The sequence below is a fragment of the Medicago sativa genome, chromosome 1 (genome assembly GCF_051527215.1).
Source record: "Medicago sativa cultivar Bolivia chromosome 1, Bolivia_mono, whole genome shotgun sequence".
NCBI lineage: Eukaryota > Viridiplantae > Streptophyta > Magnoliopsida > Fabales > Fabaceae > Medicago > Medicago sativa.
This window is the reverse complement of record NC_140749.1, coordinates 62,860,646-62,887,763: the sequence shown is the minus strand read 5'-3', so window position 1 is coordinate 62,887,763 and position 27,118 is coordinate 62,860,646. Positions and strand designations below refer to the sequence as shown.

Sequence of the window (27,118 nt, the reverse complement as noted above, 5' to 3'; positions counted from 1 at the left end):
TGTATTATAATACGTGTGATCGCACAAGACCCGATATTTTTAGAAGCAACAAGTTTTTGGGATCTTGAGACTTATGTGTGTATGTGTGTATGTGCTCGTGTGTGCGTGCATATGTGACTTATAAAAATAGAGGATATCACATTCATACTTAAATAAGACACTCAAACTCTCAAGGATGGCCATATATGCATTAATGGTTGAGTTCAAAAAAAACCAATAAATGTTACAGTGTTGAAGAATAATCGATAGATAAGATTGACATTAATGAAGTGGCATAGCATAACATACAATTCAAATGAGAGACACACCAACAAGAAACATGTAATTCAATAAGTTTTTTATGTTAATGAATGAATTAGGCTTGAGGCTCACACAATACAAACATGCATGTACGAATGGATTTGCATTATGCATGAAAACATAGTTATGTTTAATGCTTATACTTCATACTCCATAATTATCACCACCTAATTATCACTAAAAAAAGAAGGAAAAAAAACAACCACACCATCTACATTTAATTATGGATTAATAGGGTTTTACCCCTCCGCCATTTGGGCGACTTTTGGTTTACCCCCCTGTGGAAAAAAAAACTTGTAGATTCCCCCTTGTAAAATAAAGATTCCTTGGTTTACCCCCCCAAAGCCAACAGTCAACATCTGACTGGATAAATTTGATGATGTGGCGTGCTGACATGGTATTTTATTTATTTTTTGATTTTTTTAATTTCCATGTGGCATAATTTAAAAAAATGAGAAAAAAGAAAAAATTTAAAAAACAATAAATCCTTTTTATAAACCCAAAAAATCTTTTAATTTTGAAAAAAATCTAAACTTTTTAGTAACTACAACGAGTGATCAATTTTAATTAGTATTTTTTAATATCTCTAATTAAACACCGCGATTGTCTAAGTTTTATTAATATATTAATAAAATATATGTGGGTGTATGGACCATATATTAATAAAAATATATATGAGTATATGTTTGTTTTATGGGAATATATTAATATATTCTTATTTCTGAAATTTAATGGAAACTATATATTGATAAAATACAAATGAGTATATATTAAGAAAAATATATCTCACTATATTTTTTTTACGGGAATATTATAGTATATATTTATTTATGAAATGTTTTTTAATTATTAGCTTTTTTAATATCGTCAATACTAAAACAAGTACAATATTATAATATACTATGATTAATCATACTTCAATTTTTTCCGTTGTTTTTTTTTTTGAAAATGTATCACTAAAAAAATCATTGAAGTGTACAATTGTAACACGGGACCCATTTTAGTAACTACAACGAGTGATCAGTTTTAATTAGTATTTTTTAATATCTCTATTTAAACACCGCGACTACCTAAGTTTTATTAATATATTCAAAAAATATGTGTACGAACTATATATTAATAAAAATATATATGTGAGTATATGTTTATTTTACGGGAATATATTAGTATATTCTTATTTCTGAAATCCAATGGGAACTATATACTGATAAATATATATGAGCGTATGGACTATATATTAATAAAAATATATCTCACTATATGTTTTTATACGGGAATATGTTAGTATATGTTTATTTGTGAAATGTATTTTCATTTTTTTTAATATCGTCAATACTAAAACAAACAAAAAAATTATAATATACTATGATTATCATACTTCAATTTTTTCCGTTGTTTTTAAATGTATCAATAAAAAACCCGTTGGAGTGTACAATTGTAACACGGGACCCATTTTAGTAACTATAACGAGTTATCAGTTTTAATTAGTATTTTTAATCTTTAAAAAAAATAGTATTTTTTTAATATCTCTATTTAAACAGCGCGACTGCCTAAGTTTTATTAATATATTAATAAAGTATATGTGGGTGTATGAACTATATATTGATATATTATTATTTATGAGATCTAATGAGAACTATATATATTGATAAAATATATATGAGTGTATGGACTATATATTAACAAAAATATATCTCACTGTATTTTTTTTTACGGGAATACGTTAGCATATGCTTATTTATGAAATATATTTTACGATAACAATATTATATAATACATTAATTATGATTTTTCACGGGATGCTTATTAGTATTTTTCACACTGAAACATATTACTAAATAAAAACTATGATTATTTTTATTTATTAGCTTTTTTAATATCGTCAATACTAAAATTTAATATATATTTGTTCATATTAAAATTTAATTATTTTACAATTTTTCATTACTACCGATCAATATATACATTATTATGCTTTAAATACTTTACATATTTTCACCATGGATCAAAAAAAAAATATTACGCCAAGCGCAGCCGAGACGCGACACGCGGCGGAGCCGCGGCCATACAGCGCGGCGAAGCCGCGCTACCCGTGCTGTAGCACGGGTATCTCGACTAGTTATACTATAAACTAAAACTTTATTGGTTCTTATCCAAAAAAAAAAAACTTTATTGGTTCACAAATTGTTTTTAAAAGGATTAATCTACAAGAGTTGTTTTTTTTTCATAGATGAAGTGGGCGTTTCTACCGTACAGCGTGAGAGAGAGTCTCCTCTCCTCTGACTTATTTCTCTTCAACCAAACATCGCATTCATTCACACAATGGCTGATTTCACTCCCAGTTCTTCTAATTGCACACCCACACCTTCTTCTTCTTCTTGCTTCCAACGAACGGTTACATTATACGATTGGTGGCTCGTTAAATCATGTCAAGGAAACAACCACCGTTTAGCCATCTCCGGCGTCTCTTCCACAAAGTAAGTATTCTCGTCAAAATTATTATGCTTATGCACCCACCTGCTTGCTTCTTTGTTCTACTTGAAAATCCAATAATCTTGTTGAATCAGAAATTGGAGTTACTTGAGTTAATCGTATAGGCATTTAACTTGCTTTACTAGAAACAATGTCAGGTGCATTGTCCCAAACCTGACTTTCAATACTTAATACTTTTTGTTAATTTCATCGGTTTTGAATTTATGTTTGGATACATTATTATTTGTATGTGTTAACACTAAACTATAAATTGGCTGAAAACTTTGCATAGATTTTTCAAGCTAATGCAAAAGCATAGGTCACATACTTGTTTTTTACTAAAATAAAATGATCATTTTTGACAAATATAAAAACAGTTACTGTGGTTCTAATGTTTTCATTATTACACATTTAATGTTGTGATTCAGGGAAGAAGCGGTTCGGGTGTTTAATTCCGCTCCTATTATCAAAAGATATGATGAGGTTTCCCTTGAGACTGTCGATGGTATATATGTTTTGATTAGGGGTTTCATTAATAAACAGTGCACACTGGATAATGGTTTTACTCCCCAGGTTTGTATTCATAAGTGTCAATGTTTTTGGTGGTTAGTCTTGCAAGATATTGTTGATAATGGTGTTTCATTGCTACCCCTGATGGATTTTTGTTTTTTTCTTCTATTTCATGGTTAGATTTTCAAGAGTTTTTTATTTGGCTTTTCTGAAAACTGGGAAAGCTCTTTTCTAGCGTGCGTTAGAGAACAATCAGAAACCGGTACTGATTCGGGCAATGCTGTTTTGGATAATGAATTTGCATTTTATCAAGGAACTTTCTCTGACGGTAAATATTTCGATAATGGTTGTTAATGATTTGTTGTCATATAGTTGTTGTTTGTTTTGTTAGTTATCTCTTTATTCTCTATATCTCAATGTTGTTTTATTAATTTTTGTAGCAGGTGAGGAAAAGTCCATTCCTACTTCGTCGGTATTGCCTGAAGAGGCCCCAGAGAATTGCAAGACTCCATTCCCCGGAGATGAATGCAAAGTCTCAAAGAAGATGAGTGGGGTTGATATTGCTTGTGGTAGTGGTAAAAATAGACGTAGTACCAGGTTGCATAATATTAAAGTCTGTCAGCAAAAGAAGCCGAAGCAGCATCCTACATCGAGAGGTCCTCTCAAGCGTTCAGATGAAGAGCCAAGCTCTACCTCAAAGGCCGTCGAAAATCATGATCCGGATACTGTTGTTCCTGATAATGTACCAGCAAATCTTCCAGAAATATCATTTGATGGTAAATATTTAGACATGTTTATGTTTATTCATGTCTTATTTGTTTAATGTTTTATCATTTCCTATACCTACAGTCTCTATATCTTAGTATTTTAATTGTTGTCGCAGCTTTGGAAAATTCTGTTCCTACGTCTTTGGTCACGAGAGATTGCAATATGTCGTTCCTTGAAGATGAACAAGATATGTCAATTAAGATGAGTGAGGTCAACGATGTTCATGGTAGTGGCCGGACTAGACGTAGTGGCCGGTTGCATAGTACTAAGGACTGCCAGAAGAAGCAGCCTGCATATGGAGATCCTCTCAAGAATCCAGAGAAAGAGCAGAGCTCTACCTTGAAGGTTGTGGAAAATCATGATTTGGATACTGCTGTTCCTGATAATGTATCAACGAATCTTCCAGAAATATTATCTGATGGTAAATATTTAGACATGTTTGTAAATGATTCGTATGTATGTTTATTCATGATTTATTTGCTTAATATTTTATCATTTCCTATACCTACAGTTTCTATATCTTAATATTTCAAATGTTGTCGCAGCTGTGGAGAAGTCTTTTCCTACTTCTTTGTTATCACCGGATAAGACCATGGGAGATCGCAATAAGGCACTCCTCAAAGATGAACGGGATATGTCAATTAAGACGGGTAGGGTCAATGTTGTTCATTGTAGTGGCGGGAATAGACGTAGTGCCCGGATGCATAATGTTAAATCCTACCAGAAGAAGCAACCTGCTACTGGAGATCCTGCAACACATCCAGATAAAGACCAGATCTCTGCCTCAGCAGCCTTGGAAATGACTGATGGAGGACTGGAAAGTCTATCAACACCCGTTCAATCACAAAAGGGAAGAGTAAACACAATGTCTGGGCAGGTCACTAATAAATTGAGTTCCAGAATTTCCAAAACCTTTTCAGCAAAAACCAAAAGATGTTATAAGAAAAAAAGGGCGACAATTGAAACAGAAGCGGTCACACCTAAGAGAAAAATTATTAAACCTGCATCTTCTGTAAAATCTCCTCAAGGAAGGAATGTAAGTCACTCAAACAAGGGAAGTCAACAGAGATTATCCACAGTTTCTCCAGAGTCATTGAGTCTAAAAAAATCCAGATCTGGTAAATTTTCCAATCATTGTTTTTTTTTTACAAGATTTTCCAATCATTGTTTATTCATGAAGCAACACATCTTATTTCCTAATTGATAATATATACACTCTATTTTCTTTTCATGCACTGTCATTCTTGTTGTCCAACACTTCTCAGCCAATGCTATTGTTAGCATTTTTGTACATGGTAATTTGAAAAGTCGTTTACTTTACTCTATTCTTTATGTTTGGGTTATTTTGTAGGAAGGTGGCTTCTACCTCCCTTAGAGTTTTGGCGCAATCAACAACCTATTTATAACATGGTATGTGATATCTTCAACAACCTACTGGAAGATTTACAATCTACAATCTTTTAACTTGTTCTTTTTACATTTTACCGTCCAGGACCGTGAGATTACAGAAATTCAGGAAGGTTCATCTTTGATATCACCTTTTAGAGGCTCTTCATCATTGGGCAGGTACATATTTCTTTGTTGAGAAACATGTTCTAGTTAAATCTGATTAGAACTTTCACTGCAGAATGACATTTCCTTGTTTTGCGTAAGTATCTCTGCCCAACTAACTTAAAAAATTCTCACTAATACCTAACTGAGGTTCGGAAGAAGGGTAGGGTGAGCCCCAGCTTATTTAGAATGTTTCTTTATGTTATTTTTGAAGGAGATCTCCATTTCCTTTAGATTTTTTTTTTACTATTTGATCAGCTTTGTTATGGTTATTGCTATTGGTAATAGTAATTGTTTACTGGGAAATGTTTAAGCTGGAGAACGTAGAACTCTAACCCACCGGCTCCATTATTTAATCTTTGGAATAGATGATCTTATAATTTTGGAATGATACTTGGCACACCTATCTTGAATTATCGTCCCGATTTTGCTGTTGTACTTGTAGTCTTCAGTGGGTTAAGAGTTTAACAAGTATAACAAAGTCAAAGTTGTATTTTGAAACATGCCGGCTCATGCTTATATTACCAGATGCAAATCCAATGTTAGAATAGTAATTGTCTTCTATGAATTGAATATCTAATCTTTAAGTGTATGCGAGTTTTGCAATATATGGGTAATTAACTGGCTTCAATATTGGCTTGTCACAAATCTCCGGCGCTTGGAGAGGAAAACAATTCAGTGCCTTAATGTGGGTAAAATCGTGCTTTGCACAGAATAATTAGTGATGCCGTTCGGTATGAGACGCATAAGCTAAACCAAGCCTGTTTCTCCTCCTTTTTGAATCCACTGTCAGCAGATTAGATAAATGTATTTTGGTTTAAATGTTTTAGTTTTCCCATCAAAAATCAGTCGTTATTGACCAATTTCATCTGTCTTTGTTTTCTTTTCACATTGTTTCTATGTGGTTTCGGAAACTCAATCATAGGTTATTTTCAGCTTTTCTTTAAATACCTTACAGAGTTACACTTCAAATGGCCTGTCTTTATTTTTGTTAACCCTTAATTTATTTATTTTTCCAACCATATGTCCTGCTATCACTGATATTACAATTGATTTATTTCATGAGCTTTCTGAGTTTGAAATTCGTATACATTGTATGACTTATATTTTGAATTACCATCACCTTTCTTTGAGTATATTCAAACCACGCCAATTTGATTTATTTTTCTGTCTTGTTAATCCCAATTAACTTTTTTTGTATGACTTATCTTTGAACTGTTTTTTAACTTGGCTATGAAGTTTGTTTGGTGGTCAAGAGTTTTACTAATGCTTCATAGCAACGAAGTTGGACATACTAATGATTCGTTGTTTTTTATTAGGTGAACTTCTGAATCTGGTGTTTTGGATATGGTTTGGGGACATACACTTACATAACACAACAATTCGGAGCATAAAAATGTAAAACTCGTTCAAAGTATTCACTGGTCAACTTTTGGTTGTTTTTTGAAGAAATCAAAACAGCTTTTGGTTGTTAGTGTAGTCTGGATCATGATAGCTACTTCACTTACATGTACATGTGGAATGTCTTGATCAAATTAAGAGGATCTCAATGGCCCGTTTATAAGGTTTACAGCTATTATTATTAAAGTTATTAGCATTTTCATGTGTTGCTGGTGTTTATATTGAACATTATTAAATATACTGTTTAATATGAATTTGCATAAACCAATCTCCTCCATGTACGAGTTGATGTATTAGCGAAATATAGTTTGTACTCTCTAATTCATGTCATAGATATGTTACTGCCAAATACCAACTCACTGGTGACGACACCTAACAATTCACTCACACACATCACAGGGTGGGTTATTATAATTATAACTTGAGTCACTTGTGGTTCTGGCATAAGATGATTTTGATACTTAGAATTGAAAAAGTGGTTGTAACTTGCAAGTGTCACATCATCTTGCTCAATAACTTGGCATGTTTTACTCCTAGCAGTAAACACACGAAAAAAATGTGTAACGTGAAAAAACAGAAGAACATAGTCACAGTAGTATTTTTTTCGTACAAAAGTCACCGTGAATTTCATAGATATGAAATTAATTATTCAAGAACATTGCGATATCGATATGCATGAGTTGGGATTTGAATCCATTCTTCATTTTAAGTGGTGTATATTTTGTTATTAAAATGTTTGACAAAAAAAAAATATTTCTTTTGTATATAAAATATAGGCTAAAGTGCACTTTTCCCCCCTTAACTTTCAAAAACTTGCAATTTTGGCCCCCTAACTATGAAAACTACAATTTTGGCACCCTAAGTTTTAGCCCCATTGCAAATTTGGTCATTTTGGTCAATTTTGACCGGTCAATGCCCATGTGGCATGCCACGTGGGTAATTATTAAATTAAAAAAAATAAAAAAAGAAACTTAATCATTTTTTAATTAAATAAATAAAAAATATTAAAAAAATCAGAAAAAAATATTAAAAAATTCTGGAAAAATGAAAAATAAAAAAAAAATTGAAAAAAAATATGAAAATGAATAAAAAAATTGAAAACAAATTCTGAAAATATTAAAAAATTTTGGAAAAATGAAAAAATAATAAAAAATTGAAAAAAAATCCGGAAAATTGAAAAATTAATAAAAATGAAAAAAATTGAAAAAATACGGAAAATTTTTAAAAATTCTGGAAAAATTAGTAAAAATAAAAAATGATTAAAAAAATAAAATAATCTAATAAAATGAAAAATAAAAATTCTGGAAAATATTTAAAAAAATTTCAAAATTTTCACTGTAATATGCATATTTCAAAATTTTCATTGTAAAATTCCCGGTTTATAAATAAACAAAAATTCCCGGAAAAAAAACTAATGAAAATTTCGAAATTTCGACAAATACACAAAAAACCTAAGCTCGGTTTATAAATACACATATTTTTTCCCTTATTCTCGGTTTATAAATACACAAAAATTTCCAGTCTATAAATACACAAAAATTCCCGGAATTTTTTTTGGAAATAAATACACTGAAAAAACCTAAGTCGACATATATACTAATGAAAATTTCGAAATTAATTTCAAAAATTTCATTTTTTTAAAAATGATTAATCTTTTTATATTTTACAAAAATTTCGAATTTTTTTAATATTTTTTCAATTTTTTTATTAATTTTTCATTTTTCCAGAATTTTTTAATATTTTCAGAATTTTTTAATCTTTTTTATTTTTTTTCATTTTATTAGATTATTTTATTTTTTAAATCATTTTTTTATTAATTTTTCCAGAATTTTTAAATTTTTCCTGTATTTTTCAGATTTTTCCAGAATTTTTAAATTTTTTCCGTTTTTCATTTTTATTAATTTTTCAATTTTCCAGAATTTTTTTATTTTTTTTATAAATTTTTCATTTTTCTAGAATTTTTTAATATTTTCAGAAGTTTTTTTCAATTTTTTTATTAATTTTTCAAATTTCCTGATTTTTTAAATATTTTTAATTAGATTTTTTATTTATTTAATTAAAAAATGATTAAGTGCCTTTTTTTATTTTTTTTAATTTAATAATTACCCACGTGGCATGCCACAAGGGTATTGACTGGTCAAAATTGACCAAAAGGACCAAATTTGCAATGGGATTAAAACTTAGGGGGCCAAAATTGTAGTTTTCATAGTTAGGGGGCCAAAATTGCAAGTTTTTGAAAGTTAAGGGGGGAAAAGTGCACTTTAGCCTAAAATATAAAGTTGCATTTGTTTTTGATTCCTATAAATATTTAAACTTTTTTGTTTTATTTCTCTTAAAAAAATACTTCGATTATTAGTCTTTGTAAGTTTTCTATCACTACTTTTGATCTTTGGTATAAAGTATAAACCAACTCGTGCGTATCATTTGAAAAAAATTCGCAGGCATGTTTAATACTTCCTCCGGTCATATTTATAAAAAACAATTGACTTTTTAGATTTATTGAGTAATTGATGTATACAGTTTTAAATATAAATATAAACCAGATACATCAATTACTCGACGAATCTAAAAAGTCAATTGTTTATTATAAATAGAACTAGAGGGAGTATATTATAAATTATCTCTTGCAAAAGTTTAAACATTTTTAACAAAGGATGAATTAAGGGTTAAATATATTTTTTTTCTCTAAAATGTTTCAACTTTTCATAAATTTTTTCTCTAACTTTTAGTTCACAAAAACACAAAACAAAAATTTTATGGGACTATTGTCAAAAAAATTTAAAATTTATGGGACTAAAACACGAATAAAATTTTTAAGTGACTAAAACAAAATTTCTAATATTTCTAATTTCTAGGAACTAAAAACATATACAATCAATCAAATAAATATGAATTTTTATAATTTTGACGCTTAACAATTCATATTTCGTTTGTTTAATTTTTTTTTCTTCATATTTCGTTAAAAACTCTAATTATTTTTAAGAAATTCTTATAATATTTTAATCAATCATACAAAAGTTCATTCAAAATTTCGAATGTTAAACATAAATTGACTTGCAAACATGAATACATGATCAAACTGGCGTTTAAATTTTTTTAAAGACCAAATATAGAAGAAAAAAATTTAAAATGATTAAAATGAAAAGTTAAAATATTAAAAATATATCTAACCTACTCAAAACGAAAATTTTAGGCAACGAGAAGTTTGTTGCGGCTGCTCTCTCTCTTATATCGCTGAATTATACCGTATGCCGCCATATACCGTATTCCATTCTTGTTCATTAAAAACCCAAAAGGTGCGTAATGTCTTCGTTTATGAGATTTAGAACTATGTCTCTTTCAAAACCCTATTTTCTACATTCCTTTTCTTCAAGGTCTTTCTCTCACTCTCAATCTCGTTCTGTCGACGATGCTATTTACTTATTCAATTACATGCTACATTCCTCCAAGGCTCCTCCTTTTATCATAGATTATCTTAACCAGATTCTAGGTTCCCTTGTTAAAAATAACAAACACTACTCAACTGTTATTTCCCTTTCTCGACAACTAGAATTCCACGGAATTAGGCCTGACATTGTTACTATCAACACTCTCATCAATTGTTACTGTCACTTAGGTCATATCCCTTTCGCTTTTTCTCTATTCGCTAAGATTCTTAAGATGGGTTATCAACCGACTGTAATAACCCTAACTACCCTTTTAAAAGGCCTCTGTCGCAAGGGTGACGTCCAGACGGTCTTGGACTTTCATGATGACGTTGTTGCGAAGGGATTTCGCCTCAATGATGTTAGTTATGGGACGTTGATTTGTGGTTTGTGTAAAATGGGACAAACAACAACTGCCCTCCAATTCTTGAGACGACTAGGAATACAATCGGTCATGCCTAATGAGCTAATGTACACTACTATCATTCATAGCATGTGTAAAAATGAACGTGTAAACGATGCTTCTGAGTTATTTACTGAAATGGTTAGCAAGGGAATTTCGCCTGATGTTGTCACTTATAGTGCTCTGATCAAAGGCTTTTGTAATGTGGGTCAATTAAAAGAAGCCATTGTTTTGTTGAATCAAATGGCGTTGAAAAACGTACACCCGGATGTTTTTATCTTTAGTATATTGATTGACGCGTTTTGTAAGGAGGGAAAGATGAAAGAAGCTAAAAGTATGTTTGCTGCCATGATGAAACAAGGTATGGAACCTGATGTTGTTACTTATAGTTCTTTAATGTATGGGTATTACCTACATAATGAAGTGAACGAGGTTAAATATGTATTCGACGAAATGGTCCAAAGGGGAATCATGCCCGATGTTAAGAGCTACAGTATCATGATTGATGGATTTTGTAAGAGTGGAATGGTGGATGAAGCCATCAATCTCTTTAAAAAAATGTGTTTAAAAAATATGATTCCTGATGCGGTAACTTACAACACTCTTATTGATGGTTTGTGCAAATCAGGGAGAATTTCTTATGCGCAGTGGCTTGTTCATGAGATGCATAAAAGAGGTCAACCACCTGATGTCATCACTTACAATTCCTTAATACATTCTTTGTGCAAAAACAATCATCTTGACAATGCAATTACATTAGTCAAGAAAATTAAAGACCAAGGTATTCAATTGGATATGTGTTTATACAACACACTTATTGATGGTTTGTGCAAAGGTGGAAGACTTGAGGATGCACATCAAATTTTTCAAAAACTTTTGATTAAAGGATACCATCTAACTGTCGTAACATACACAATTATGATTTGTGGATTTTGTAAAGAGGGCTTGTTTGAAGAAGCATTTGGCTTCCTATCGAAAATGGAAGAGAATGGTTGTTTTCCTAATGCTATAACTTTTGAAATAATGATTCGTGCTCTCTTTAAAAGTGGTGAGAAAGATAAGGCACAAAAACTTGTTCGTGAAATGATTTCTAGAGGTCTACTATAAGAGTAAAAATAGGTATTTCTTATGATAGTAGAAGTAGGTATGATATAATGCTTTTTAAGAAGTCTTTGATTTATATAACATTTATGTGAAATGAAACATTTGCTTGATTGATTGTTAAGAATTATAACTTGCTTCGTTGTCAATATGTTGCTTGCATGTAATTGTTTTATTTTATGTGGTATGTTTTACAATGTCCATGTTAGTATGTTAAGGATTCATGTGTTGTAAAGTTTGGTGCGGGAAAATCTCATATGAGCTTCATATTTATTTGCCAAGTGGTACCTCCAAACTAAATATTTGAAGTCATATTTGAGAAATGAGACTTACCTTATTTTTAATATTAATAAAAAATATGAAAAGTGGACACACATGAGTTGGGATTTTCAATATTGTATATACTATATTTTGTTTAATGGCAAAATATATTGTATATCCTATATTAAAGCTAGTAATGTATTAGAAACTTTGTTATTATTTAATGAATTAGTATAGAGTAATTTTTAGAGTTGAACAAATTCTACCGAGTTTGTATTTTTATCCTTAAAAACAAATGTGAAAAGTGGACACACACACGAGCTGAAATTTTCAATATTGTATATCGTATATTTTTTGAACGGCAAACTATATCGTGTATCCAATTTTAAAGATGGTAATGTATTAGAAACTTTGTTATTATCCCTGTTAATGAACTAGTATACTATAAAGTAATTTTCAGAGTTGAACAAATTCTACCGAGTTTGTATTTTTATCCTTAAAAACAATTGTTGTTTTATAGTAAGATGCAAGTATAGACAAGTACTAAATGAAGCTTGGAATTTCACTAGACAAATTCTCTGTAACCATGTTTAAATGAGTTAAAGTTGTTGGTGATGCACCCAACTCTGTTTCAGATCAGCAGATAAGAGATTATTTGAAAGGGAAATATTGGTCGTTGGCAATATTTAGTACTACAATATTTAACAGACACATTTGACAATGTACCTGTGTATGCAGCTTTATGATCCAGGAATTTAGTATGTTAGAGTGGTATCCACTTTTGAAATTTTCTCTGTTTAGTGTTGTATTTTCTGTTATGCAGTTGTCAGTTGATTATTCAGTTACATAGACAGTTATAAGTTATGACTATCATCGCTGTTGGTTATTATAGATTCTGTATATATATGTACCTCTTGTGATAATGTTAGACTCACTTGTATCATTCTTTCAAAATGTACAGAGCTTATAGCATGAGAATAAATCTTTCTTGCCGATATCATGTATTGTTGGTACCCTAACCATCTTATTTGGGGACTAAGACTTTGTCGTTTATCTGGACTCCTAGTTGAAATCAAGGGACAAGAATAGCTTAAAGATTAAATAGTTGGCAAATATGCAATTTTCAATGGATACATAGAGGCTATTATTGCCTACTAATGATGTTCTAAGCATATGTTATTACTTAATGGTCAGTCAGGCTTTGCCAAATTGTTGCATTCTAACCATCAGGTTCATCCAAATAATTGTGTTTAAATTTGGTCCACTTACAATGTGAAATTTTCTACAGTTTTGTGCCAGCAGTCTAGCAGTTAACGAAAATTACCACATCTCATCATTACAGAAAATAAGGGTAGGTTTTTAATTTGAACCAACAATGATTAGTTTTTTGAGACAGTTTCTTTTTCTTTTCATATAAAGAGTTTCAGTGTTTCACAATATGGCTAACTGATGGTATAAAAAATTTCACCGTCCATGAGTCAATATTAAATCCTAGTTATTTTCTCAAAATTATGGGATACAGTGGCATCATCTTCAGTTTTCTCATCTGGTAAACCTGATATACCAGAAGCGGGGTCTTCTGTCATGGCTGTTGATTTGAGGACAGTGCAGTGTAATGCAGCAGAGGCAGAATCCTTGAATGTTCTATAAATTATTTACTTCATGATAAGCAAAAAAAAGACTTGATACTCAATTGGCCAACGGTTGCATAAAAATAAAACCATTAGTATGTCTGGTGTATCAAAGGAGCATAAATTAGATGGATATCAGTGGTAACACATATTTGGTAAAAGGAAGTGTTAGCAGGATAGAAGGTCTTGTTGTGGTGGATGCAAGAAAGAAGGGGTACAAAGAAGGAGAAAGAGTTTCCTTTTAGTAAAGCGTTGAGGATATGTTGAAAGAGTGTAAAAGTGTGAGTCTTTGGACTAATATGTGTAAATTTACCACCAATGCTGGTCTTGGGCCGCCACTTGAGAATGTTGAAGGGGTGTTCTCAGATACGGGTTGGTATGCGACGAATCAGTTTGCGGTTGATGTTATATTTAGTAATAGGATGAAGCAGTATGAGTGTTTGACTGAGGATATTTTTGTTCCGTTTTATGCTGGGTTTGGTATTGCACGTTATCTTTGGGGTTATAATATCTTGAGGAGGGATGCGGCTTCACTTGATCTGGCTGACTGGCTTATGAAGAGGCCGGAGTGGAGTATAATGAATGGGAAGGATCATTTTCTTGTTGCAAGGAGGATAACGTGGGATTTTCGGAGATTGTCTGAGGAAGAAACAGACTGGGGGAATAAGCTTCTGTTTTTACCGGCAGCGAAGAATATGTCCATGCTTGTGGTAGAGTCGAGTCCATGGAATGCAAATGATTTCGGGATTCCTTATCCTACATACTTCCACCCTGCAAAAGATGCTGATGTGTTCAATTGGCAGGACAGAATGAGGCAATTAGAGAGGAAGTGGCTTTTCTCATTTGCTGGAGCTCCCCAACCTGGCAGTGCCAAATCAATCAGGGGTTAGTTAATTGAGCAATGCAGAAGTTCACCGGTTGGTAAGCTTTTGGAATGTGACTTTGGTGAAAGCAAATGCCATTCTCCCAGCAGCATAATGCAGATGTTTCAAAGCTCACAGTTCGGCTTGCAACCTCAGGGTGATTCATACACTCAATGGTCTGCCTTTGATTCAATGTTGGCTGGCTGTATACCTGTCTTCTTCCATCCAGGTTCAGCATACACGCAATATACTTGGCATCTTCCTAAGAATTATACCAAGTATTCTGCCTTCATTCCAGAGGACGACATTCGTAAGAGGAATATGAGTATAGAGGAAATACTTGGTCAGATACCTCCTGAACAAGTGAGAATCATGAGAGAAGAGGTCATTGGTCTCATTCCAAGACTAGCATATGCTGACCCTCGCTCCAAGTTAGAAACTCTTAAAAGACGCATTCATTGTTGCTGTACAAGCAGTAATTACAAAGTTACACGTTTGAGGAAGGATATTATTGAAGATTGTATCGATAAAACTTCATTGAGAACAGTTGGAAGTATGCTTTGTTGGATGGGGGAAAACATGAGGTTGGTCCTCATGAATGGAATCCTTTCTTCTCAAAACCAAAAAATGACGGTAGTGGAGAGTCCACTGATTCATCTGCTGAAGCTGCAAAAAATTCTTGGAAGAATGGGCAAAGAAATCCATTGTAGAAGAGTGGGAAAAGATTATATCACTGGCTGCAGTGAGGTTTAATGCAGATTGAAATATGCTTTCCCTGAATTGAGGAAGAACTGCAAGTTATTGTTGGGATCTTGCTGTGAACTTACTGCTGAACATGTGTCGAAGCATATTGAGCGAGCTTCTTTGTTGAAAACCCCGGCTCAGGGACTTATTCTTTTGCTTTACATGTTAATTTTACCGGTTTTCCTGATTTCTGCTTCATGTATTCTACTTAGTGGTTACTAGAATGCATTTTATAAGGTTTAAAATTTCTTTTATGTAATATTTTTGTTCATTTGATTCCATATAGGAAAAATAAACAAATTTATCATGATTAATGGTAAGCCCCCAACAAGTTTGTCATTGAAATCAGGAAAGAACTTGTTCTGTTGGGACGTGTCTATATTTTGTTTTTTGATAATGGCGCTTTCATACGAGTATATCTGGCACTTCACTTGCTGTATATAGATAGCTGTGTGAATGGGTTATTATCACTGTCTAGCTACTTTATAATGGACTCAACTAGAGAAAATTATGAGCTGTTTCTTTCCTCACCCGCTGCTTCTGGTTTTTGTACAATTAACGTTGGTCAGAAGAGTAAAATCTACCACTTGATTAATTAAACTTTTCTGTAGTCTTTCTTAAAACTCTAACCAGTTGATATTATTACACAATGATTGTGAAATAACTATGAATGCTGTCTAAATGTGTATACTTGGTAGCATATGTGGAGTGGAAGGGGAAAACCTATTAAAATACACATGGTTGGTTGTTGGTCTGGACAATATTGGAGGCATAAAGAATGTAGTATAGATGATTTTTGGAATTAACAGGGTTGGTGCAGCAGTAAGCTAAAAGCACAGGAACACATTATAAATTGGATTGGTGTCTGTTCAGAGCATATGGTCTGCACTTGGTGACTGCATTATTATGGGTATACACACAGATCTCATTATATAGGGGAGAATGCTCTGACAATGGATTGAAAAGAGGCAGTAGAGGGTTTGGTGGAGTGTGCATGCTGTAAAACACTAATTTCAATGAAAGAATGACAAAAACTATTGAAAAAGGTATAATTTGTTAAAAATTAAGGGGAAGAGACAAAGAGGGCTTAAGGGGTCCCCCTCCCCTAATTATCATTTCAAGTTCCAGCATTTGGAACATTCATTTTCCCATAATGACCATTTTCTACCTACCTAGTGTGATCATCTTGTTGCTTTAGGATGTTGCATTACATCAGCTGTTTCCCCCTCAAACCGTGAACTTCATTTTGATGACAGAGTGCATGAGAATGACTTATAGAGTTATCATCATATCACCTCTGCAATGTGTTGTTTGGAAATATTTATAAGACTAAAGCTAGTTCAGGTACCAATTTGGATAATTTGTCACTGCAATATTATTTTACTTGTGTATCCTTAAAAGTACTATCAGGATTCAAAGGACTGCCTTTTTTACTTGAGAACCACTTGCTTACATTTTCATTGGGAATGGTGATAAGAATAGTAAATTTTAATTGAATGGCCAAGGAAAAGAGCTTACTCTAAGAATTGAGAAGATTCCACTGTGACCGTTTGCATGCAATATTGTAGACTGAAGAATGATGAGTGAAGTCTGGTTATTGTTTGATCTACATCACCATATTAGAGATAGTTTATGTGGAGGTTCTTATTTATTTATATTTGTTTATCTAATCACATATTAGTTATTGGGAAGTGAAAAAATGGTTTTGTTAAAACATCATATAGGCTGTTAGTTATATTAGTTATTGCTATCAACTTTTGACAGTTATGCTAAGAAAATAGATGTCTTATATTCCCAAATCGGATTATTGCAATTTCATTTTTACCTTATTCACACATTCAAGACAACCGTAGTCGTTGGATCAAGATCAAATGGTCTAGATTTTATTATTGATTTTTGTTTTTGTTCAAATAAAATACCCAGTTTAAAATTCAAACCATCCAATTTCGATCCAAAGACCACGGTTGTTCTAAATACGTGAAAATTTGAATGAGATAATCTGAAAAAAACCTGCTATCATTATCTGTTTTTTGTTTCTAAAAAAATTTGAATGACAAAATATCTCTGCTGATTTTCTACAGTAGATGGACAAACTGATCTCAGACATGGGGCTGATATGGTTCATTTGCTGAATATGTTCTGAAAATGAGCAATAGTTGTCAAAAGGAACAGATTATAGCATAGCAGTTATCACCATTCCATTTCAAACCCAAAACCAAACTACACTGTCGATCTCTCTCAATTTTCTTATTCAAGAACTTTTACAAATGAAAGCAACTAAACCAGAAAGAAAATAAATTCATAATTTAGCAATTTTCCTTCTTATATAGAAGATTAATGTCATGTAAATACGATCTTTCAAGTGGTCAAGAAAATGAAAATGAAAATAAGCATGCCTCCAAGTTCAAAACATAGCATACCAAATTCATAATTTTTTGACATAAAATCAAAATCTAGCATTAAAAGACAGCAAGTAAAATTTATATCTACCTACAAGATGGTGACAAAAGGATTGATAATAGAGTACAAAGGACGAGCTCTTGTTGACACCTTCAAGAATAACAAGTGCAGTGAGAATGAAGACAAAGGGTAACAATAAATGGAGGATCTGAACAAGCTAATTACTAGATATGGAATTAACGATTAGCACTAAAAAATACTTTGAAATGTTGAGCTTTCATTAAAAAATATAATTGTTCAAATTAAAAGCCTTATGTTCATCAACAACTAAACAAACTGTACACAACTTAGCCATTAGAAAAGAAAAAAAAAACTACACAACTTAGCACAAGGGGAACCAAGCAATTGAATTCAAGTGGTTAATGAACTCCACTAAGGACGAAGTTTAAAAGAATCTGAGTTCGATTCCTAGGTGAAACAATTTTTGTGGGCAACCATATTACACAGGAAGAAACTCCGGCAATGAATCTGGAGCATGACTACTACTGTTGAGCACAATCACATTTAACATCCACTAAAACATAGTCACCCTGTTTAATCTCTCTAGAAAGCATCTTCTTGGCCATGTTGTCTTCCAAAAGTCGCATTATAGCTCCTCTTAGAGGTCTGGCACCATAACTAGGATTATAACCTTTGTCGACCACTCTCTCCCTAAATCTCTCTGTCACCGAGAGCTCAATCTCTCTGGTTTTCAGTCTTTCGAACACCTCCTTCAGCATTATATCAGCTATCTTCTTAACCTCCAGTTGCCTGAAGACAATCATTTCATCCAGCCTATTCAGGAACTCTGGCCTAAAGTATTGCTTCAGCTCCTCGGTCACCAAGGTTTTGATTCGGTTATAATTATTGTCCTTGTCATCATAGTCAAGGTTTTGATGTCATTATAAGAAGTGTGTTCTTGAAGTTTGCAGTTCTTCCCTTACTATCTGTTAGCCTCCCATCTTCCAGGATTTGAAGCATCATGTTGATGACATCAGGATGGGATTTCACAATCTCATCAAAGAGTACAACAGTGCAGGGACAGCGCCGAACTGCCTCAGTCAGTTGACCACCCTCGGTATAACCAACATATCCAGAAGGTGAGCAGATGAGTTTGGAGACTGTGTGTCGTTCCATAAATTCACTCATGTCGCCGAATCATAGCATCTTCAGAACCAAAGTAGTATGAGGCCAATGCTTTGGCCAAAGCAGACTTCCCCACACCAGTAGGGCCAGAAAGGATGAAGCTGGAAATTGGCCGGTTAGGGTTCTTAAGTCCTGCACGAGCTCGACGGATAGCGCGGCTAATGGCTTCTACTGCTTTGTGCTGTCCAATAATGTGTTTGTGTAAGCTCTCTTCCATCTTGAGAAGGAGATCAGATTCGACAACCGAGACTTTGTCAACAGGAACACCAGTCCAGTCTCAAGTGCACCTATATCTCCTGTCTCACCCTCTGCCTTGCTCATCTCCTTGTTTTTTCTAAGTGCTGATGTCTGAGCCTTAAGATCCTTTTCTTTATCCCGTAGCTCTCCAGCATATTCAGAAATTAAGGTACCATCAGCCCACAAATTATTAGCCGAAAAGCAAAAGAATTTGGAGGTATATAATTGAAGGAAAAAACCACGACAATGTCTTCAAACAAAAACTAGAGACCAAAGTTGCTATAGAACTTTAGGAAAGATATAATAGCCTTAAATGGCTTACTTTTGTTTTAGAAAAATATAATGTAATCTCGTAATAAAAAAGGTGGTTGAGTATCCTAAAAATGTTGGCTAATGTTACAACTATACAAGATAAATCTTAAATTATGGCCTTACCTTTTCAAATTCTTGGTTGCGAACAGCTTCATCTTTCGCCTTAACTATCTGCCTAACCTCCTTTTCAAGCCCTCTTGCTTCTTCAGGTAACTGCAAGTATATAAATCCGGCCCAATCAGCTCAAAAATAGACGAGACTAAGAACGGCTGGTTCAGAGAATGGCAGATGAACAATATCTGCTCATGTTGAAGTCGGACTTGGGAACCAGCTTTGTCAGGCAAAAATTGATCACTGCAGAAGACATAATTATTTTATGAACTACAAAATACTTTAAGATAAACAACAGGTAAAAAACAACAAGATACAAGGTACAATTTGATTCTTTCATATTCACAACTATATGAGAGTTCCAAAATAATTGTTGTAAACAATTCAAAGGCATAATGCACAATTCCAAAAGATTTACTTTGGTCAAAAAATTCCCATTTAAACATGAAATACCAGAAGTATAAAAAATAAAAAAACTTTTCCACGGCATAAATTAAAATTGAAAATGAGGAGAGAATGTACATACGTATAAATTATGACAAACCTGATATATTGATGTGACATCTTTGCAGCAGCTACAAGAGCATCATTGGTATAATGGGGCTTGTCGTGAATCTCTTTGCGCCATCTAACCCCTTTTATTATTTGTATTGTTTCACTCACAGTTGGCTCTGGCACTTTAACTGGCTGGAATCTCCTCTCGAAAACTGAATCTTTTTCAATGTGCTTCCTGTATTCATCTAGTGTTCTGGCTCCTATACACGGCATAAGTATTTAAATCTATTTACTTAAGAGATGGAAGTTGTGGCAAGTTCAGCATTTGCATAACCATATATATGTCTTCAGTCTTTACATTTAATAGCCAGTCCAAAGTGACCATTCAGAATTTTTAATTTCTTCTATACTATTGATAAAAGAAATGAACTGTTGAAAATTTGTACACTTTTTTTCAGATAAAAGTATTCCAAAACTAATTATTGAAACTTCTGCAGATACATGGTCATTGATCTGCAATTCAAAAGTGAAATACTGTAATGTGATTCGAAATATAGTTTGAAGTCTTTACATTACTGAATTATTACTGTACTATATAAAATGTAGCGTATCCATTTCAGATGTCAAGAAAGTATTACCTGTAGTTCACCTCTAGCAAGAGCTGGTTTCAATATGTTTACCGCATTAATTGCCGCTTCAGCTGCTCCTGCTCCAACGAGAGTGTGCATTTCATCAATGAGAAGTATTATTTCATCACTTTGTTTGATTTCCTCCATTAAATTTTTCAATCTCTCCTCAAATTCTCCACGATATTTAGTTCCAGCAACAAGTAGACCCATATCTAGGGCTATAACCAAAATCATGCAGAACAAGGCTTTCATCTCATTCAAGACACCAAAATATATGCTAAAATTCCATATTTAAGAACTCTAAACAGACCCAAGACAGAAAGCCAAAACGATGACACAATCATATGACTAAGTACAGGGCAAGATGCTCCAAAACTAGTCTAACCATCTTGATGCAAGAAAATTACTTCTTAATCAAAATGTAGTATTAGAAGTAAATGGAAAATATGTTGAAATCCTATTGACTAAATGAGCAACTTGGAACATGTTTGTGGTGCTGAAAAGAAAGAGAAAATACCCTGAATCAAACCAACAACAATTTGTAGACTAGAAATAGAAAGAAAAAAAACAGCAACCTTCTTTCCTTCTAAGGTATCGGGGACATCACCATTTGCAATCAGTTGGGCGAGACCTTCAGTACCAGGTTCCACAATAAGACAAGCATTATGTTTGGTATGACGACCCAAGATTTGAGTAACACGTTCAATTTGTGGCTGCCTACCCACAACAGGATCCAATTTTCCCTAGGATTTTGAGATTTAGGACAAAGACAGAAGAGAAAATAAGCATGCTTCAACACATAATGATACGTCATAAAAAATCTGTCATTAAGAAAACTAGGATTGTAAATTACCTTCTCTACTAATTCATAAAATAATTGACCCACCTAAAAAATTATTTCTAGCTCTCCCACTGGGGAGATGACAATGACACTGAACTACATCTCATGTTTGGTGCATATGCACATTGAGGGTCGTCTCTTGGACCTCGATGACAAACTGACCAAGGACGAGGGGGGCACCAATTGATGGTTGAATTGATAGGTGTTGACCTGGAGGAGGCTGGCCGGGAAGTGGAGGCCACAAACGAGCCTCAAGCACAGTTTAGTTACCTGCCAGGCAACAAATATAGGTGAGCAGGAGGATGATGTAGTGGAGACACAACTTAACCGGTTGTACATGTTGTTCAAATATACCTATTGTACTTGGTCGGTGTCACTCTCTTTAGTAACAAGAGTGTCACATATGTTTATTTGAGCTATTTGGAGTACTTTTGTGACCTCAAGATGGTTCACGGCTTTCCATGGAGGACGCCTGGCTTAGCCTACTTCTACAAAGAGCTTAATGTTGTTTGTCACTATAAGACAATGCAACTGGCTAGTTACCTGACATGTTTGATGTAAAACAAACATATTGTTGTTTATAAATGTGTTATATTCTATATTGTTTACTTATTAATATATGTTGATGAATGCATATGAATATATCATCGCTTCCGCGGAGTTGGGGCCAAGGATTTTTTTCAAATGGGTACATGGAGGATTGATACCATGTGTGCTATGATTTTTACATGGATGAAGGGTATTGCTATCACATATACTTACCTAGAGCCCCTTGATCGAATTATGATTACTAAATATGACTTCTTACGAGTTCTCCAAGCTCATAACAATACTTTGAAGGGGGAATTGCTTTGTTGTAAATGATGTATGAGAAAAGATCATTGTCTATTGATCTTTGTGAATGAGAATATGGTAAACTTCTTTTACTAATAACCATCATGACAATCATGTCTCCTCATCCAAGTATCCGCTAAGTTACCCAACAAAGAAACCGGAAATACTTGGGTGTCATTGGCCTTTGGTGCCTTTGGTGCATTAGTTCATTTTAGATGATAGAGAATGATGGATGAATGAATGATTAAAATAAATTATTTAGATGAGAGAGAAATAGTAGTTAAGAGAGAGATAAGAACAATGACACCAATGACAAAAAACTAATGACACCCAAATGCTACCCCAAAGAAACACACTTTCACATACTTCTCCTTCCAAGCAAATAATCTTCTTCTCCACCTCCACCCTGGGGCAGTTTCACCGCACGGCGACCCCGGGCGGTCGCCCGGGCTCTGTGAAGCCCCAATACTTCAAAATGGATGACGTATCGTATCCCCTGCGTATCCTGCACCGATACCTGCCCGATACTTCCCGATACGTATCAGGAGAGTATCCAAAGATTAAATTTTATTTTTTTAAAAAAAATAATTATCTGATACTTCCCGATACGTATCAGGAGAGTATTCGATAATTATCCTACACCGATACCTGCCACAATACTTCCCAATTAATGTTAACTAAAATAACTTAACTCTTGAGTAAGTGCTTTTTTGGATCATATAGTATAACACTAACAATGTTCCTTTTGATATATAGTATAGCACTTACGGTGCTCTATTTGGGATATATTGTGTATGTAATTGATTAATCATCATCACTCTCTTAATCGTCAATATTATTTATATTTATGTTGATGTGCTACAAGCCTATGACTAGTTTCTTTTGTTTGTTAATATATTTGCATATTAAAAAATGGTTATAATTATAGTGTACATTTAATTATATAATTTTTTTATTAACGTATCTCAGCCGTATTGTATCTTGATTTTTGAAATTTTCCCGTATCGGTGCAGTATCGTATATGTATCGTATCTCGTATCCGGGCTTCATAGCCCGGGCACGATCGATAATTTTTGTACATTAGATCCAACCCAAACGTCCATTAACAGTGGCGGAGCCCTTCATGGGCTGAGGTGGGCCACGACCCACCCCCAAAAATTAAAAAATCAACGATTATAGGTCTATTTTGCGAGATTTTATACAATTTTGTGTCGGTTTTAGGTTTCGGTTGATCCAAATTCCCGCAAAGTGATGTAGTGGCTCACCCGAAAAATTTAAATAATTCAATTATAAGTCTATTTTGCGAGTTTTTATACAATTTTGTGTCGGTTTTAAGTTTCGATGGATCCAAATTCCCGCAAAGTGATGTAGCGGTCCACCCGAAAAATTTAAATAATTCAATTATAGGTCTATTTTGCGAGCTTTTATACAATTTTATATCGGTTTTAGGTTTCGGTTGATCCAAATTCCCGCAATGTGATGTAGTGGCCCACCCGAAAAATTTAAATAATTCAATTATAGGTCTATTTTGCGAGACTTTAAACAATTTTTCAACGGTTAATTTTAATGGCCCACCCTAGCTTTTTTTTCTAGCTCCGCCACTGTCCATTAACACACTTACAAAAAGAAAAATTTGGGTAAAATCTGAAAATTCTCACACGCAAATAGGCTCGGAAAAGACATTTACCTCCTAATTTTATTTAACACACTATTGACGGGTTCATCTCTCTTATTTTAACGGGTTAATTGTTCAAATTGACCCTGTAATATACATTATGCCTGGAAAATGACCCTTAAAATACAAAACATATGTTCTAGCATTGTAACTTGAATATCTTCTTATTTTTGACCACCCTATAATATACGCGTAGTCTAAAAATGTGACCAACAGGTTAAGTTTTTTCACTATTTTTTTCACACATGTTTAGCACGTTAAAATATAGCTTTACACAAAAAAAAAATTAAATTTCTTCGACCAGAGATAATTTAATTATGAATTTTTATTCCCTCATAATTATGAATATCTTAAACAATTTATAATTAATTTGTATCTAGTTTAAAAAGTACAAAATTTCATTGTGAAGGTTCATATCATGTTCTAGTCATGCCTACAAAATTAGGGAACTAAATTTGACTTGTGAGTATACGCTTACGTGGAACAAAATTTCAATTTTGCACGTTTTGGTTGAAAAATCAAAATAAATTTAACCGACTTCGAAATGCTCTGAAACTTTACAGATCCTTTGTATGTATTTTTATAGATGTCTCTGCAAATAATGAGCTCAAAATTCGATTTATAGGTCGAGATTTCCGTTGTTTTGTTTTTTGAGATTTTGACACTTTAAAAATTCATAATTAATTTGTCATTAGTCGAAAATTTATAATTTTTTCCTGTGTAAAGCCATATTTTAACGTTCTTAACTCCCCTCTAAGAAATCATGAAAAAATTCGATCTCTTGGTTGCTTTTTTGGACTTCGCGTATATTATAGGGTTTTAAATAATAAAAATCTTGAATTACTTCAGAATACATGTTATTTAATTAGAGGGTCAATTTTTCAGACTTCACGTATATTACATGGTCAATTTCAATTAATAACCCTATTTTAAATTGTACTTTTGTTGACAAAATGAGGAACCTCTTTTATTTCGATTTATAATTGTTTATATATTATGTCACATGAAAATTTGCGATAAATTTTTTGCCCGAGCTCCGTAAATTTCCTGGCTGTCCCTGCCCCTCAACCTGGCCTCCACATCTCAGCCACATGAATATTACAACCAACCCATAACTCAAATACTAGAGAAATAATTTTCTCATTATTTTCCCTCTTTATTATTCCCTAAAAAAAAACATCACATTATTATATATTTTTTTAGGAAATTATTATTTTAAAAAAAAATTGACGATGAAAAACACAAATATGTTTTGAGGATGTGTACACATTAAAACAAAGGAAATTAGTCATTTTAGTCCATGAATAGGAAAGGCGTCGTCACTTTAGTCCCTGAATATAAATTGCAAAATAGTCCTTGAATGTAGACTCTGTTAGTCAATTTAGTCCATGAATGCAGATTCTGTTAGTCAATTTAGTCCCTGAATGTAGACTCCGTTAGTCACTTTAGTCCCTGAAATTGACCAACAGAGTCTACATTCAGGGACTGTTTTGCAATTTCTCTGCATTCAGGGACTAAAGTGACTACTCCTTTCCTATTCAAGGACTAAAATGACTAATTCCCCTTAAAACAATGAAAAAGAAAATTGTTGACACATTTGGTTTGGCTGAGAAACACATTTAAATTACTCAAATGCCCCTTGGCAGTTAACTGTCGAATTTTATTAGAACCGGTTGCAGTTAACTGCAGAGAAAACTTCAAACCTTAATTATTTTTTGGCTAAAGTGCAACTTTGGCCCCCTATCTTTCAAAAAGTTGCGATTTTGGCCCCCTAAGTATGAAAACTACAATTTTGGCCCCCTAAGTTTTAGCCCCATTGCAATTTTGGTCCTTTTGGCCAATTTTGACCGGCCAACGCCTACGTGGCACGCCACGTGTGTAATTATTAAATTAAAAATAAATAAAAAAGCATATTATCATTTTTTAAATTAAATAAATGAAAATGAAATTAAAAAAATAAAAAAAATCAGGAAAAAATAAAAAAAATCAGGAAAAAAAATTAAGAATACAAGGAGATGAAGAAGGAGAGGCACGTATCATCTTCTCCCCAAACTCATCATCACCATACCACCATCCATCATCGTCTAATATTCATTATAACCATTCATCCTCATCACCAACACATATCATCTAAAAACTCTTCACTTTCTTGTTCTTTTTGTTCTAATTCCATCCCACTTGCAATTTAAATCAATAAATTAACCCATAAATTAACAAGAACAAAAAAACCCAAAGTAAAGTTACATATCAATTATTTCAGATCAATTACAAATTGATTTAGCAGTTGATTTATCAATTACAAATTAAGAACGAAGCTGAGGTTGAAGAAGAACAAAGGGTTTCCAAATCATGAAATCTGGTTGCAAATGGAGAACGAATTTGAGACTGTTGCTGGGCTGGTTGGCTGAGACTGTTGCTGTTAGCAGATGATGCGGCTAGCTGCGTGTGCAACTGTTTCTGTTTGCTTGTGGCAGCTAGGGGTGTGGCCAGTTTAGGTATTGGTTTGGAACAGCTGCTGGTGCATTTTTTGGGTGTGATGTTTTGGTTTCTCTGGTTTTTATTCCTGCTGTTTGAACTGAATTCTTCGTTAGAAACGGCCATTTTCAAGCTTGAAAGATAGTGTGCTGGTGAGTCTTGGTGGGTATGCAATATTGCCTTGGTTCCATGGTGCCTATCTGCAGATGGCATGAAATATTTTGATATTCTTGCTTCTTGGTTCCATGGTGTGTTTTTTGGGTGTGATGTTTTGGTTCCATGGTGCCTATCTGGATTGGACTGGATGAAATGAATGAATGTTTATTTTTATTTTTTTTCTGATTTTTTTATTTTTTTTAGTTTTATTTTTCATTTATTTAATTTAAAAATTGATTTTTTTGTTTTTTAAATTTTTTTAATTTAATAATTACACACGTGGCATGCCACGTAGGCGTTGACCAGTCAAAATTGGCCAAAAGGACCAAAATTGCAAT

The 27,118-nt window shown here is 33.1% G+C and overlaps 2 protein-coding genes and 2 pseudogenes across 4 annotated transcripts; 3 read left to right on the top strand and 1 right to left on the bottom strand.

Moving 5' to 3' along the window:
• The first annotated feature begins 2,526 nt into the window (after positions 1-2,526).
• On the top strand, positions 2,527-7,323 carry LOC146956224 (uncharacterized). 2 transcript variants are annotated; one of them, XM_085727673.1, is made up of 9 exons: positions 2,527-2,777; positions 3,201-3,345; positions 3,463-3,610; positions 3,726-4,058; positions 4,166-4,471; positions 4,596-5,168; positions 5,402-5,460; positions 5,543-5,616; positions 6,921-7,323. In XM_085727673.1, exons 1-9 carry the CDS (start codon positions 2,623-2,625, stop codon positions 6,922-6,924), a joined length of 1,797 nt encoding a protein of 598 aa, XP_085583799.1. In that variant the 5' UTR covers positions 2,527-2,622; the 3' UTR covers positions 6,925-7,323. The 2 variants fall into 2 exon arrangements, with proteins under 2 accessions (XP_085583799.1, XP_085583791.1); XM_085727665.1 differs by having other exon boundaries at positions 3,723-4,058.
• A 2,987-nt stretch (positions 7,324-10,310) lies between these two features.
• LOC146956222 (uncharacterized) lies at positions 10,311-15,801 on the top strand. The gene has a single exon (XM_085727632.1). It carries the CDS (start codon positions 10,318-10,320, stop codon positions 11,935-11,937), a length of 1,620 nt encoding a protein of 539 aa, XP_085583758.1. The 5' UTR covers positions 10,311-10,317; the 3' UTR covers positions 11,938-15,801.
• LOC146956223 (xyloglucan galactosyltransferase MUR3-like) lies at positions 14,084-15,801 on the top strand (annotated as a pseudogene).
• Positions 15,802-18,087: 2,286 nt separating this feature from the next.
• On the bottom strand, positions 18,088-21,979 carry LOC146956221 (chaperone protein ClpC, chloroplastic-like; annotated as a pseudogene). Its single transcript, XR_015029968.1, has 6 exons — positions 21,911-21,979; positions 21,317-21,542; positions 20,820-21,017; positions 20,220-20,430; positions 19,688-19,808; positions 18,088-19,396 (listed from the first exon to the last, which is right to left on the bottom strand). The product of XR_015029968.1 is annotated as a chaperone protein ClpC, chloroplastic-like (transcript).
• Positions 21,980-27,118: the final 5,139 nt, after the last annotated feature.

Bases quoted from the DNA above. Each gene is read 5' to 3' on its own strand.
- LOC146956224 (XM_085727665.1), top strand. From the start codon at position 2,623: ATGGCTGATTTCACTCCCAGTTCTTCTAATTGCACACCCACACCTTCT. The intron at 2,778-3,200 runs GTAAGTATTCTC...GTTGTGATTCAG, and splicing joins TCCGGCGTCTCTTCCACAAA to GGAAGAAGCGGTTCGGGTGT. The intron at 4,059-4,165 runs GTAAATATTTAG...TTGTTGTCGCAG, and splicing joins TCCAGAAATATCATTTGATG to CTTTGGAAAATTCTGTTCCT.
- LOC146956222 (XM_085727632.1), top strand. From the start codon at position 10,318: ATGAGATTTAGAACTATGTCTCTTTCAAAACCCTATTTTCTACATTCC.